This window comes from Podarcis melisellensis (assembly GCF_964234715.1).
Source record: "Podarcis melisellensis genome assembly, chromosome: 3".
In the NCBI taxonomy this organism is placed as follows: Eukaryota; Metazoa; Chordata; class Lepidosauria; order Squamata; family Lacertidae; genus Podarcis; species Podarcis melisellensis.
In genome coordinates, this window is record NC_138530.1 from 71,071,341 (window position 1) to 71,086,976 (window position 15,636).

The following is a 15,636-nucleotide window of genomic DNA, read 5'->3' on the forward strand; positions in this document are numbered from 1 at the left end:
AAATAAAAGAATGAAAGGCTTTGGCTTAAGTTCATGAGTGCTCCCAAACACTACAATTCTAACAAGATAAAACAGCACTACCCTATTTTCCCATCAGCATTTGGCACTGTTGAACAAAACAGCAGTAGCTATTAACACTATTTAAATGCTACGGAAGACAGATTAATGCTTCATGCATAAATTTGTATCTGTCAAACCTTCAAATTAGTTGAATAATCAATTGTCCAAAAAAATATTTCAGCATGTCCAATTATTCTCCTGAGTTACCATTTAACTTACCAAAATAAGCAATTAATCTTTTATAGACATTGTCTTGGTCAAAAACATAAAAAACAACAACTCTACTAGCTGTAATTGGCCCTTTATGTAATCTTTCATTAATTTGGAGCTGTTACAACACTACAACAATCAATAACAAAGAGCTAGATGTTTCTGCTGTTGAAATAATTCCAAATATATGCCTGATGGCTTATTTCTATTTAAGTCACACTCACCACTTCCACCCTGAGTTGCAAGTCCCTCATCTTCAAAAATATCAAAACTCTCCTGCCTCGTTCGAGTTGTTTCTGCCTTTAGTGTGTCAAGAGGCATCCTCAGAACAGTAAGGTTATACTGAAGAGAGTGGGACAGATCATAGCTGTAGCTGAAATCAGGATGAAAAAGAAATGCAATGGTAGAGGCACTTTTGACATATTTCAGGATACAGGTCCAGGGTTGCTCAAATGCAAAACAGGCTACCTTCAGGTGCTATGGCTTCTACATATGCTTTGGGCGGGCTTAATCCAATATGGTACAGAAGGGTCATTGGGGTGTAGTGGGCAGAACATGAGCTCTTCCTCAGTCAAGACACAACTTGAGTGACCATGTCTAGTCCCTCATCATCAGAGCCTAAGAGGGCTGCTGTGATTATAAAAGGGGAATAACTCTATTGTGCACCTTGAGATCCTTTGGAGGTAGGGCAAAATACAAACATTTACTTATTGAATATTTCAGCTATTTATATACTGCTTTATCACATGACTTTCTGAGCAGTGTGCATAAAGATCCCAAAAAAAGCATGCAGTGGATAAGACCCATTAAAATTAATCATAAAAACATAAACTTCATTAAAATGCATGCTGAAATGGGAAGGTCTTTGTCAAGCGACTAAGGTTCAACAAGGGAGGGCACCTATCTGATCTCATCTGGGTCCTCAATACCAAATGTGCAGCTTCTGGTGGATACAAGCTGGGCGTCTGAGCCATGGGGGACCACTAATGAGACACCCCCCAGGTTCTTAGTGGCTGGGCAGGGATATCAGGAATCAGGAAGTCCTTAAGGTACTCTGGACTCAAGATATTATGGGCCTTGTAAATTAATACAGTACAAGAACCTTGAACTTGGCCCATAAACACGTAAACAGCCAATGCAAGCTTTTAAGCACCAGAGACACGTGCTGGCAGTAGCCTGTTCCTACCATCAGTCTAGTTGCAGCGTTTTGCGCAAGATGGAGCTTCCAGACCAGTCCCAAGAGTAGACACTTTTATTGAAACTGATCTGACTTGGGTATGCAAGGTAAAAATGATAATCCTATGGTGCAGACATTTACAAACCAAAACAACAACAACAATCCTGCAGCTTTGTTATTAAATGGAGTGCTGAAACTGATAACTTGTAACTTTGGTGGAGCTTGGGCTTGGTTCATAATGAGCTCGGTCCCTCACTCTTCCTTCCCATTGCCCAAAGCTTAACTGTTAGCAGCTGCAGTTAAGCCTTTTGAGAGGCCTCTTTGTAACATCTCCCCCATCCTGATGCCTGAAATACTGAAATGAAAGCATCCCAGGTGCTAGGTATCTCAGGAAATGCTGGAAATTACATGCTCCATGGTTCTTGGCACCTAAGATATTGGTTTTTCTGTATCCTAAGCAGCAGCAGAGCAAGTCGCTGGGATGCCTGGGGCGACGCATGTACCTTGCACCCAGGGGCGGGGCCAGCCACCCACGGGGGCAGGGCAGGACACTCTGTGGGGCTTCCAGAGTCTGCCTGTTTCCTCCCACTCAGCCGCCCTACAGCTGAGGGAGAGGCAGCGGGCGGACCATTTGGGCAGTGTTGGAGTCTGTGCCTGCCCAAGCCACTGTGTCTCTCCCAGGGGAGACGTGTGGCTCAGGCACACTGCAGGCCCCACGGTGAGTGCCGCTTGGCATTTTGTCACCCCCCTCAGTAGTGACACCCGGGGCAGCCCATCCCCAACACACACCCCTCCCTCCGTCCCAGATCCTAGTCAGCAGCGACTAGTGGAGATCTCACCCAGGTACATTTTGTGATTAAAAAAAGGGATGATGGGGCAGGGCTCTGGTGTGTGGGAGGAGGAGGAGGAAGACTTAGCTCCTGTCACACTCTCAATGAAATGGTTGGGAATGCAGAGGAGTATAAATTTCAGAATGGGCTCAGAAATAATACTAGTCATTTTCAGATTTCATGGAGAAAAATAACTTGTTTTAGCTGAGGTCCTTTCTAAAAACTGAGATGGAAGGGTTCATCCATCATTAGGTTTGTAAGCGGTCAATTGTGCCCACTGATCCTTGGAACTTCCACCTTCACCACTGCAGGGGTCAAACTACATGAAAAAGTCATCAAGGGGACTTGATGGCAACCAGGTAAAGGAGCCAGAGACAAGAATGGCTGAGACAATTTCACATATGATCAAGGTGTCTCCCCTGCCAAGTAAGTATCTGAATGTTCCTATGTGATGCCAATAAAGGTTACTTGACTTGAATTTCACATATGAGAACAGAAGGATCCTAGGACCTGGACAGTGGTAGGCAACAAGCACATTCTGTTTTAACAAATAAGAAGTTGCCTGTGAGTGTTTCTAAATGGAAATGCTTCAGACATCTTTATCCTTCCGCAGGATTGTGAGAGAGATAATGGAGAAGGAATTATTGGATGTTCCATAATTAAGAACCAATTTCAACATTCTAATCATTTGAAATGAAAAACATACCTGAAATAAAAGTTACTAGACAGGTCCACATTCTGAAATATTCGAAGGTATCTAAAGACACAGTAAGACAATATTCTCATAAAGCAAGGGTTTGTTTTGTTATAGCCCCAATACCTTAGCCCCTCCACCAACAATGAAACATCCTTTCAGTCAAAGAGTCATTCTCATTAGCTCTGAACATGTTTTGAATATTTCTTTGTAAGCTCAAAACCATATCCTCTCTATAAGAATGAAGATGCCAGGAGAACATATGATTCTAGGGTACATACCCTAGAAAAAAAAGTCATAAAGAGAATGAAATACCAAAACTTTAGTTAATGACAATGCACCAGTATAAAGACAAGCCACAATACTAGACTTCAGACGATGTCAGATGATGAGTCTTGGCCAAAACAGTGTAGGCCAAACGTTTCCCACCAGTGCTCTGAAAGGTAAGGAAATGAGGTAGCAATCCTACACAAACTTTCCTGGAGTACCGTATTTTTCCGTGTATAATACGCCCACTATTTGGGGGGACTCCAAATTAAGAAAATGGGGGGAGATTGCCCATAGTTGTTGAAATTTTTAGTTGTTGAGCTTTTTTTTGAGGATTGCCCAGTTGTTGAGCTCACCCGCATGATGTACAACAATGCCTAGACGCGTCGCAAAAGCCATATATCGTCTGTCCGCCGATCAGTGACAGACAATCAACATCAGCCCTTGCCGCAGCCACCAGTAACATGCCCAATAGCCACTGAAAATCTCCGGTTCGTGGCAGCAACCAATCCCCCAATAAGACGACCCCCAATTTTTAACATAATTTAATTTAAAAAAAACAACCTTCATCCAATGCACGGAAAAGTACGGTAAGTTCCACTGAATTCAATGAGTTACTTCTAAATAGACACACAGAAAACTGTGCTATTAACCCTTCTCCACTGTGCCATTAACCCATGGCTATGCATCAGCATTAGTGACCACACATTTGAGGTGGTAGATGATTTTGTCTACCTAAGCTCCACCATAACCAGCAATTTCTCCATCGATGCTGAGCTGGGCAAGTGTATTGGTAAGGCAGCTACAGCGGTGGCTCACGTCTCCAAGAGGGTATAGGAGAATGTGATGCTAACAACCAATACCAAGATGAAGGTCTACCAGGATCGCATAGTTAGCATGCTGCTTTATGGTAGTGAGATGTGGGCAACTTACACCCACCAGAAGCAGCGCCTCAATGCCTTCCATATCTGCTGCATCAGGAAGATTTGGGGCATCATAATGCAGGAACGGGTCTCAAACAAAGATGTAGTCTCCCAAGCCTACATTCCCAACATGTCTGAACTCTTGTCTCAGCAACATCTACACTGGCTTGTTCATGTCCACAGAATGGAAGATGGCAGGATCCCTAAGGACATGCTCTATGGGAAGCTAGCTTCAGGCAGCTGGCTTGTTGGCAGACCAACTCTGCATTACAAAGATGCCTGCAACAAGACTTGAAGGCTGGCAACATCAACTCCACTGTGTGGGAATCCCTTGAAGATTACCACAGTGCCTGAAGACAGTTAGATTGTGTATCCACAGCAATGACCAGAGGAGGAATGACAGTTGAGATGAGCGCAGAGAGAAGAAACACCATGATGCGCAACTGGCCACCTTCATCAGCTCCAGCTTCTATGAAACATGTTTATCTCCTATTGGTCTATGCAGGCACTTTAACTCTCCAAAGGATTGACTTCACCCCTAAAGAACCATTCCTCCATTGTTTCCCAAGACACATGGATGCCAACTTATGAGTAGACATGCATATCACTGTGCTATTAACCCTTGTCCTCTGTGTATGGTTATGCTATGTCAAAGAGAAAAAGGATAATTTACCTTGCTTCATCAGGATGAGTCACTCGTACAGAGTCATTTGGAATATATATCATAGTTGTATCTTCTATTTTATACATTGCATGTCCTCCAATATCTGCCATCTTTCTTCTCTTTGTAATTAGCACAATGTAGTATCCTTCTAAAAATCTGACAAAGCCTGTAAAAGACAGAAGAAATGACTTCTGTCATTTTATTCAATATAGTACCAGACTGCTAAAACCAAGCACATGCCATTTCAAGTTGTATTTCCTAACACCTCAGAAAACTGCAGTTGGAGAAAAAAACTCATGTGCAAATGGATCTCCTTTAATTTACAGAATTGTATGAAATGAGCATGCATTTCCTCCTAAATTGTAAACTAAATTATTCAAGGATATAAATTAAAATGTGCTTTTGAAAGTGGTTGCTGGCTTTTGATTTTCTTTTCTTTTCCTTACAAAATAATTTATTGGATTCTTGACAGATATTTCATCAAGTCAGTGCCGGGGTGAACTAAGGAAACTGAAAAACCCCATATCAGTGTCTGATACTGCAATGTGACTGATTGTACAATGACTGATTTGTCTACACATTCGTCGTTATTAACTTCAACTTGAAAAAACTTTTCATCACTGCAGGGAAAAGAACCCCTGCCTAGCAAAATAAGAAAATACCACATCCACTTCAAGTGGTAATATTTGATGCAGAGACCAGGTGAATTTTTCATTCTTTGAATTTTATTAGGAGTAATCATTTAACTACTCATCAACTATGGATTCTGGCATTTGGCTAGTTACTCTGGCCCTTAATTACTTATCTACATTCAGAGACATTTTGCATGTTGTAACAATGCTGCATGTGTGTATGTGCAGGAACAGCAGCAAATACAAGAATCACTGTTCCCATATGAGCCTACCTGCTTTTTAAGATCTTTGTCAAAGACTCTAGTCCAGATATTCCCACCTTCAAAACTTAGACAAGTGGTTCCTGGGGACAGGGTTTTTTTTCAGTGGTAGTGCCTCAGGTGGCAAATACTCTACACCAGGCATAGGCAAACTCGGCTCTCCAGATGTTTTGGGACTACAATTCCCACCATCCCTAGCTAACAGGACCAGTGGTCAGGCATGGTGGGAGTTGTAGTCCCAAAACATCTGGTGGGCCAAGTTTGCCTATGCCTGCTCTACACAATACATTCAGCTGAAGTCTAGCTTTTTAACTTTTAGGCACAATAGCTTTTAACGGACCGGGTATTTTAGTATGCTTTGCTGCTGTTTTGTTTTTACAGTTTCTCTTGAATTGTCTGTAGTTTTATTGCAGGGTTGAGGAACCTTTATTCAAACTGAGGATCAAATTCCCTTTTAGTTATGGGATTTTGTGTCTGGTTTCATGAATTACTGTACTTTCCCGTGTATAAGACTAGGTTTTTTTCCCCTAAAAATAATGTTAAAGAAGGGGGGTAGTCTTATACATGAGGGTAATCTCCCATCTTCTTAATTTTGAGTCCCCCAAAATAGGGGGCGTCATACATGAGGGCATGTTATACATGGAAAAATATGGTAACTCTACTTACAAAGACTTGATAATATTCAAATTTATGCAAGTCACTTCATAATAAATAAATATATAAAGAGGTGTGCCTCACCTACTATACCAAAAGCGGAGACTGCGCGGGATAATCCAGAGGAGCCCTTCTGTCCAATTTTTGTCCTGTTCCCCAGATCTAAGCGACCAAGCAGCTCTCTCACCTCTTGTTGGGTATAGACATGCTTAAAATGGAGAATGTGCAATCATATAAAAATATGTTCCTTTAAAAACTGCTCAGAATAAATGCATATACAGACAGAGAAAGGACTGTTTCTATGTCTTGTTGGAAAACAAATGAACTGATTGCTGTTTTCCTCATCCTTTCATGTTTTTTTAAAGCATAATCCAATTGTAAACCAGATGCTGCAAGATGTATAGCAGCAAAGTGGGTTGATTTCAAAAAGGGTTCAAATACAGCTTAGGTCCCAGTCTAAAGTGTTTTGTGTTTTCTTCACATTAAAAAACATAGATTCAATTATGCTTAATTAACATTCAAAAAAATCTTAAGCTATGTTGTTAACTCATTTTTTTTTAACGTCTGTTTATTAAGTTTTTTACACAAGTCTCCATACAATCATCTAAAACAATATCGTAATATACATAAAAAAGCGAAAAAGATGATAAAGGATTAAAGAGAAAAAAAAAAGGAAAGAAGTTAGACAAAGTGGGTAAAAGAGAAAAGAAGGAAAAAGAAAAGAAAAAACAGAAAAGAAAAGGGGAAAAAACAAACATAACAAACAAAGTGACTTCCATCCTTCCCGGTTTGGGTAACAAAATCCTTATGGCTTACTCGCTGATTACATTACCAATACAGTTGTTCAGACATTGCAGGTATTACATTCCATCCACTGAGACTTTCTTCACTCCAAAAGTTACTTCAGCATAACCCAGGAATTTACTCCAGTCATTTATTAATTTGGTATTATTTTGGTGCCTAATTCTTTGTGTTAATCTCGCTAGTTCTATATATTGGATTAGTTTCAGCTGCCATTCTTTAATTGAGGGAGTATTCGGCGTTTTCCAGTTCTGCGCCAGTAAAATTCTGGCCGCAGCCGTGGCATATTGGAAGAAGTTTTCGTCTTCTCTTCTAATCTCCTCTCCTACCATTCCTAAAAGAAAAGTCTCTGGTATCTTAGGGAAGTTATACTTTAATATTTTCTTTAATTCTTCATAAATTTGATCCCAGAATCCTCTCACCACCTCGCAGGTCCACCACATATGGAAGAAGTTTCCCACCTTGTTCTTACATCTCCAGCAGGTGCTGTCTCCGGATTTGTACATCTTCCCCAGACTTGCCGGGGTGATGTACCAACGATACATCATCTTCTCTAAGTTTTCTCGGAGAGCAGCACATGCCGTAAACCTCATACCCTTCTTCCATAGCTTCTGCCACTTTTCCTGTTCCACATTATGTCCTAGATCTCTGGCCCATTTGACCATGACCCCTTTGACTACCTCGTCTTTAGTTTCCCAGGATAGCAGTTGCTTGTACATTTTAGAGAGGAGTTTACTGTTAGATTCCAATATTTCTACCTGATATTTCGATTTTTTATCACTCATCCCGATTTTTTTATGTTCGAGCCACAGCGCATTAATCTGGTGGTATTGGAGCCAACTGTTTAATTTTCCTTTTACTTCCTCATAAGGTCTGATCTTCCAACCGCCTTCCCGTTTAACTAAGAGATCTTCGTATGTCCATCTTTGCCCTTCTTGATTTATTTTTTTTAATGTTATAATATCGATTGGGGAGAGCCACCAGGGCGTGCTGCCTTCAATCACTTTTTTATTCCTGTTCCAGGCTTCCAGTAGGGAACCTCTAATGATGTGATTTGAAAAGCTTTTATGGGCTTTCCCTTTATCCTGCCAAAGATAGGCGTGCCAGCCAAACCTGGCATCAAAGCCTTCGAGATCCAATAAGTCTGGGTTTTTTAAGGTCGCCCATTCCTTTACCCAGCAGAGGCAGGCAGCGTCATAGTAAAGTCTTAGGTCTGGGACTGCGAAGCCCCCCCTCTCTCTCGCGTCCGTCAAGAGTTTAAACTTAATCCTAGCCCTTTTCCCCTGCCAAATGAATTTCGCCAAAGTTTTCTGCCAGATCTTAAAACATGACGTTCCTCTAATTATAGGGATATTCTGGAAAAGAGCAAGTAATTTTGGTAAGATGTTCATCTTGATCGCAGCCATTCTACCTGTCCACGACAACTTTAACCTATTCCAGGTATCTAAGTCTTTTTTAATTTCTTTCCAGACCTTGGTGTAATTATGTTCTAATAGGTTTATATTCTTTGGGGAGATCCAAATTCCCAGGTACTTGACTTTTTTTACCACCTTAATACCAACCGACTGCTCCAACTGCTTCTTAGCTTCTTCATCTATGTTCTTCACTAAAATTTTAGTTTTTTTCTTATTTAATTTAAACCCCGACAGTTTACCAAATTCCTCTAAGATCTTTACAGTATTACTAACGCTGTCCAATGGATCTTCTAGGGTTAACACCAGGTCGTCGGCATATGCCTTTAGCTTGTATTCCTTCTCTCCAATTCTTATTCCCCTTATACTTGATGATTCTCTTATTTTGTTTGCGAGCATCTCCAGAACCATGATGAATAAAAGAGGAGATAGCGGGCAACCTTGTCTTGTGCCCTTCGTTATTGTAAAGGGGTTGGTGAGACTATTGTTTATAATCAGCCTCGCCCTTTGTCCTGAGTAGATTGCCTTTATTCCTTCGAGGAACGGACCATCCATTCCTACTATTTTCATACATTGTATTAAGAATTTCCAGGAGACATTGTCGAATGCTTTTTCAGCATCAATGAAAATCAATGATGCCGGGGTGTCTATCTTCATGTCTAGATACTCAATAATGTTCACTAAGTGCCTGACATTATCTTTTAACTGTCTATTTGGTAAAAATCCCACTTGGTCTTTATGGATGGTTTTCACTAGATACTTCTTCAGCCTGCTCGCCATAATATCTGCAAAAATCTTATAATCATTGTTGAGCAGGGAGATTGGTCTATAATGTCTTATATCCGTTTTCTCTGTTTCTGTTTTTGGTATTAACGTAATATGTGCCTCCCTCCATGACTCGGGGATCCTGCCTCCCTGTAGGATGTTGTTAATAACCTCACTGAGTACTGGTGCGATATATTCCCCTAATGTTTTATAATATTTGGCAGTTAGTCCATCAGGGCCGGGTGCCTTCCCAATTTTCATTTTCTTGATAGTCTCTTTAACCTCCTCTACTGTAATCCTCTTGTTTAGATGTTTTTTATCCTCTTCCGTTAGGCGGATCCCTCCGCATTCAGCCAGGTATTTTTCTATTTCTGCATCACCCTCCTCTCCCTTCTCGTACAGCTTTTCATAGAATTGAATGAACCTTCTTTCTATTTCGGCTGTCTCTTCCACTATCTTGTCATCTACTATAAGTTTATTTATCACATTTTGCTTTTTTTTTTTTCCTGAGCTGCCATGCTAGAAGCTTCCCGCATTTATTTGCTGACTCGAAAAATCTCTGCTTCATGTACTTAATTTTCCACTCAACCTCCTGATTTAATAATGCAGAGTATTGTGCTTGTAACATGTTAGTAGTTTGTTTAAGCCTATCGTCTCCTGGTCTTATCGTTAGTTTTCTTTCGCAGTCTTTTAGCTGGGCAAGGATCTCTTCTTTCTTTTGGTTTCTCAGTTTTTTTCTGTAGCTATTTTGTTGTATCAGGAGGCCTCTCAAGACCGCCTTACCTGCGTCCCAGACTATGTCAATGGGAGTGTTCTTATTCAAATTTAGGTCGAAGTAGTTCTTGAGGGTATCTTTTGCCTTAACTATCACCTCCTCAATGTCGAGGAGGTACTCATTCATTCTCCACCTATATGGGCCTGATGTTTCCTTTTTTATTTCTAGGACTATTGGGCAGTGATCTGATAAGGTTCTGGGTTGGATTTCGCATTCCCTAACTCTAGTCGCAATTGTTCTTGATGTCCAAATTTGGTCTATTCTGCCCCAGCTCTGATGGGGTTCCGAGAAATAAGTGAATTGCTTTGCAACCGGGTTTTTGTACCTCCATATATCAATTAAGTCAAAATTCTCCTCAAGATTTTTAAAGGACCTTGGGAGCTTCCCTTGATTCACTTTCCCGTTCTTTATGTTCCTATCCAGTTCCGGTACTGGTACCCCATTTAAGTCCCCAAGCAGGATTAATTTATGATCTTCCAATTCCAACAATATTTGTTCTAGCTTCCTAAAGAATTCAGCTTTATTTGTGTTAGGGGCGTAGACCGTTACCACGTTAAACTTTTCTCCCTGGCAGTTAAGTTGAATTCCCACTATTCTCCCTTCATCATCTTTGCAGATTAGTGCCGGCTCCCATTTTTCTTTGGCATATATCACTACTCCCTTTTTCTTATTTATTCCCGAATTGACAAATTCTACCCCAAATTTTTTATTTACCAAGATGTGTCTGTGTTTTTTTGCTATGTGGGTCTCTTGGAAGCAGATTATGTCATAATTCTTATTTTTCACGGCTTTCTCAATTTTATTCCTTTTACGTTTTTCATTCAATCCGTTCACATTCCAAGATAAAAGTTTCAGTGTGGATGTTATTGTTTAAGTTTAAACTACAGTAAACACTCAGAACAGTTCAACAATCTTAAAATCTGGTGCCCTTGCTCTCTGGGGCCTCCTCCTCTCCTGCCGCCTCTTCTCCCACTGCGGCATCGCTCTCTTCATTCTCTTCTTCGGCTTCTCTTTCTTCCCTTCCCGGCCCCCTCCCCCTCCATTTCTCTTGTCTCTCAACCACCTCCCCGTCCAATATCCTATTTTCTATCTTGCCAAGCTCCTTCTCATACCTTCTCAGGAATTTTTCGGCTTCCTGTGTGTCCAATAACCTGAACTTTTTATCTTTATAAAAGAAGGTAATCCCTTCGGGGAATTCCCATCTATACTGTATATCATTTCTTTTTAAAATACCTACCACTTGTCTAAATCCTTCTCTTTTACGTAACAGTCTTATTGGTATTTCTTTGTAAATGATTATAGGTCTCCCTCCAATTTTTAACTTGTTCCGGTAGCTTGTTTTTAGAATCAGGTTTTTCATTTCCAGTGAGTTAAAAATCACTAGGCAGTCCCCTATGAATTTATTTGGTTTTACATGTGGGGGTCTCATTTTAATTCTAAATGCATTCTCGATAGTTAGAGCCACTTCTTCCTCATTTAATCCCAGCCATTTTGATAATTCCTTAATCATTTTTCCTTTTACATCCTCATTCCTTTCTTCTTCCACTCCTCTAAATTTTAAGTGAAGTTGTTTTTGTCTCAGTTCCGTCATGGCCAGATTATCCCAAATCCGTTCCTGAGCTTTATTTAGTTCTCTCAGGTCTTCCTTCATCTTTACTGACTCCCTTTTCTGTTCCCTCACCTCTTTCTGCATTTTTTTATTGGATTCCTCGATTATTTTGGATTTGGTGGTTAACTCTTGGATTTTAATTGATAGTGCTCCGACTGCCCCTTCTATTTTTTTATCAATCATCTCCTGCATTTCTTCCAGTTTACTTTCCATATGCGATTCATTTTGCTTAAATTCCTCCTTAATTTTAGCCCACAGGCATTCCAAATCTCTTATTTCTTCTTGTCTTGAGGATTTTCTATCCCCTGGGGTCCCCCCTCCCCTTCTCCCATCTCTCCCCAACATTGCTAACTCTTTCCCTTACCGGGCCCACACTTTTACTCTAGCAATTCCGCGTAGAAGAGGGAATAGGGGAGACAGGAGGGGGAATTAAAATCTGGACCTAGGCTAAACCACAAGGAAATGGGTCAACAACAGTTACAAATTAAACGGTGAACGAGTACCAAATTAAGCAGTGAACAGTAAGTTAACAACTCATTTAAATAATACTGAAGACTCAATGAGGGAGACAGACTTTGTAATATGCTGGCAGAAAAAGCTGAAATAATATCCATTGGATAAGAGTCCTATAACACTGGAGACGCTATGGGGGCTGAATATTGTGACTTGAGAGGATTTTTCAAGAAGAATCCTTAACTAGGATATAAGGTTTTTGATGGTTCTTGCTCATGGTATCATTCCAGAAAAATCCACACAGGTGGTAATTTGCCTCAGAGCACTCATCATTTAAATGGTTCCATAGGAAATCATTCCATCACACACACTCATGGCAATAAATAAGAGACCACTAAATGCATTCTTATGACTTGATCATTCAAAAGGGTATATCAACATGTGGATGCCAACAATCATTTTTCTTTTTTTTATTATTATTATTATTATCTGCACAAATTGTATAGTAAAATGGGTAATAATATCCTTCTTAGTGCTTGGCAGAATGAGATAATTGTGAATTATCAGGCTGACACAAAAATCAAAAGCAATGGGTCTCACAGCCACTTGGCACACAACAAATAAGCACAGAGGGAGGGAGGAAGCATATCTTAATCAATTTCCATCTCTTTTACTATAGTACTGGAGATAAAACTAATGGATTTTCTTCAGTCCTACAAGTTTCATTTTCTATGACACAGGAGAAAAATATGCAATCAAATTCTCTCTCAGAGGACATTGTAGGTTGTACCTAAATGTGTTCTTTCTTCAGAAGAGATCTTCCATAGGAGGAAGTCATTTCTGTCATAGGAACAGAACATTTTGATATGAGCCAAGCTCAGAAGTTGTTCCCAGTTACCACAACAAAATCACCCACCACAGCCATTCATTTACTACTGTTCAGCCCCTCTACTGGAAAACAATATAAAATGAGAGGCACCAATATTTTGAAATGAAACATTAGGAAAGGGACCATCTGAATAGCTTCATTTCCACTTGAATTCAAAATATTTGATTATTAATACTGCTTGCTATAATGTCTCAAATTGTGATGTACTCACCCTGTCATCAATAACAACTAAATCCTTTGGTTCGGTGCGATCAATTTTCAAGACACGATATTTGGTTTCTGCATGATTGCTCCCAACAAGAAAATAACGCTTTGTAAAAAGAAGAAAAAATAAATAAGATTTCATACAAAGCTAATTACACAACCACAACAAAGCTAATTACACAACCACAACACAACCACACTTAACATAACTATAGGCAAAGAGTTTTGTTGCACCTTATTATAGCACAAGTTTTCACAGGTAAGAGCCTCCTTATTTAGGCCTTAATCAATATCCCACTTCAGCTATCATTTATCTTACTAATGCCAGAATGTCTGTATTATCATCAACATTACTTTGTGAATAGTGACTCTATCAATTTTAGATACATTTAAGCTTCAGCCTGTGCATTTTGCATTCCATTTTCCTCTGACCTCACTGCTTTCAAAATTCTATCCCACAAACACACACACACACACACACACACAAGCAGTGGGTAATTGGATCTGACTGACAAGGCAAATCCTTATCTGCTCCACCCACATCTGACAGGTGGGCTTGATTCTACAATGACATTGGGTGAAATATTTTTGCTTGCATGGTTTGAAATCAAGCTGTGTGGGTATAGTCTTCAAAGTGACAACAATCAGCTGATCATTGGGACTTGCAAAGCACTATGCACAAGGCTTCAGAAGCACCAACAGTCAACAAAAACCCACCCCTGCAATAGGATTTGTGGGTGTCCCCCCCGTCCTCCTGAATGCCCCCCAAATCTACTCTTTAAGGTCCCCAGTTTCACAGATATTCTGGAGAGGAAGATGAAGTAATGCTATGTGAGCGAAGGTCTCCCACACTACAGCGGATCTCCCACATAGCCTTGCTCTTATTTTACTGTACAGTACAGTATTATCAATTGTTTTAATCTCCTTGCAAGCTGCCTTGGGGACTGCACAATTGAAAAACAACACGGAAACAAAATAATATTTTTCGTTATATGTTTGTTCAGCTGGATTTTTATCCCAATAAAGACTTTAAAATATTAAAACACATTCTAAGTCTTTATAACATACCGTAATGGGATAAAATGGTAAATAATTTCCCTTCTATCTTGTCTATAATAAAAATTACTCTGTTATCTTAGTGGAGACAATTTTACATAGTACCTAGGTTTTTCTAAAAGAATGACTCAAGAGAGAAATGCATATTTAAATGTTTGGCAACTGTTCCAGGCAACCTTTAACCAGGCAAAATACCACAAGGATACCAAAAAAATGTTCATTTTCTGAGCAAAACAATCTGAAGTACACATTACAAATCACTCTTTTAAAATATCCAGAGCAAATTGCAGTTATTTTTTGTAAATACAGTCATACCTTAGCTTACAGCCACTTCAGGTTGCGTTTTTTCAGGTTGTGGACCGCCGAAACCCGGAAGTACCGAACGGGTTACTTCTGGGTTTCAGCGGTCGCGCATGTGCAGAAGACCAAATTGCTCTTTGCACATGCGCAGAAGCGCCGAATCACAACCCGTGCAGACACGGGTTGCAAAAGCTGCGGATTGCGAACGTGCATCCCGCACGGATCACGTTCACAACCCAAGCGTCCACTGTACATATGTATATCGGGGCAATTGCCATATCTCTGCATTTCCATCAAATCAAGCTTTGATAGATACCAAATTCCCCATTTTTGACACACCAAATGTTTAGTAAATGGCACTTACTATATTACTTATTTTTAATGCTTCCTGCCTTTGTCAAAGCTCGTGATCATAACCCAACCCAGTTGCAGCCTTAATCTCCATGCAAGGAGATAAAGATAGGAGACCAAGGAAAGCAGTAACAACAGTCACATGCCAATGACTCTTCAGTGAAGCATAGAGATCCTGCAAGCATCATGTGCAATACACTCTTCATATATATAAATGGTTTCAACTGTGTTAAATACAACACTTCTCTTTAGCAACAATATTCCTGTTAATGTTTCATGCACATCAAATACTGACATGCTAAGGAATAGCTACAGTATATCCCTCACAATAGTTTGCTTTACAGCTATATTGTACTGTATCCTGCATAAATGTTATGTAGCCTTCTATCACAGAGAGAAAACTGTAATGATAATGCACCAATCTAATCAGTGTCCTTAAATTTTTACTTTCATCTAAAATTATAATCAACATGAGCCAGCAATTGCCAGCCACCTTTCAAGATGCAGTTCAGTGATTGCTGAAGCTTAAAGGAGCGGATCAACCCAACATATTATTTATTAAGAGCAATTCACACTCATCCTCTCTGTTCCACCAAATTGAAAGGAAAAGTTTGTGTCTTCCAAGAGTACTATTTCTAATTGCTTAAGAA

General features: G+C 40.0%; 1 protein-coding gene across 2 annotated transcripts in view; it reads right to left on the reverse strand.

Moving 5' to 3' along the window:
* FIG4 (FIG4 phosphoinositide 5-phosphatase) overlaps positions 1–15,636 on the reverse strand; it is a 60,364-nt gene that overhangs the window by 39,418 nt on the left and 5,310 nt on the right. For both annotated transcript variants that reach the window (XM_081905513.1, XM_081905512.1), the window contains exons 2-6: positions 13,287–13,385; positions 6,456–6,579; positions 4,835–4,991; positions 2,984–3,034; positions 495–643 (exon numbers count right to left, since the gene is read on the reverse strand). In XM_081905513.1, the coding sequence (XP_081761639.1) occupies positions 495–643; positions 2,984–3,034; positions 4,835–4,991; positions 6,456–6,579; positions 13,287–13,385 (580 nt within the window). The remainder of the gene's footprint in view (positions 1–494; positions 644–2,983; positions 3,035–4,834; positions 4,992–6,455; positions 6,580–13,286; positions 13,386–15,636) is intronic.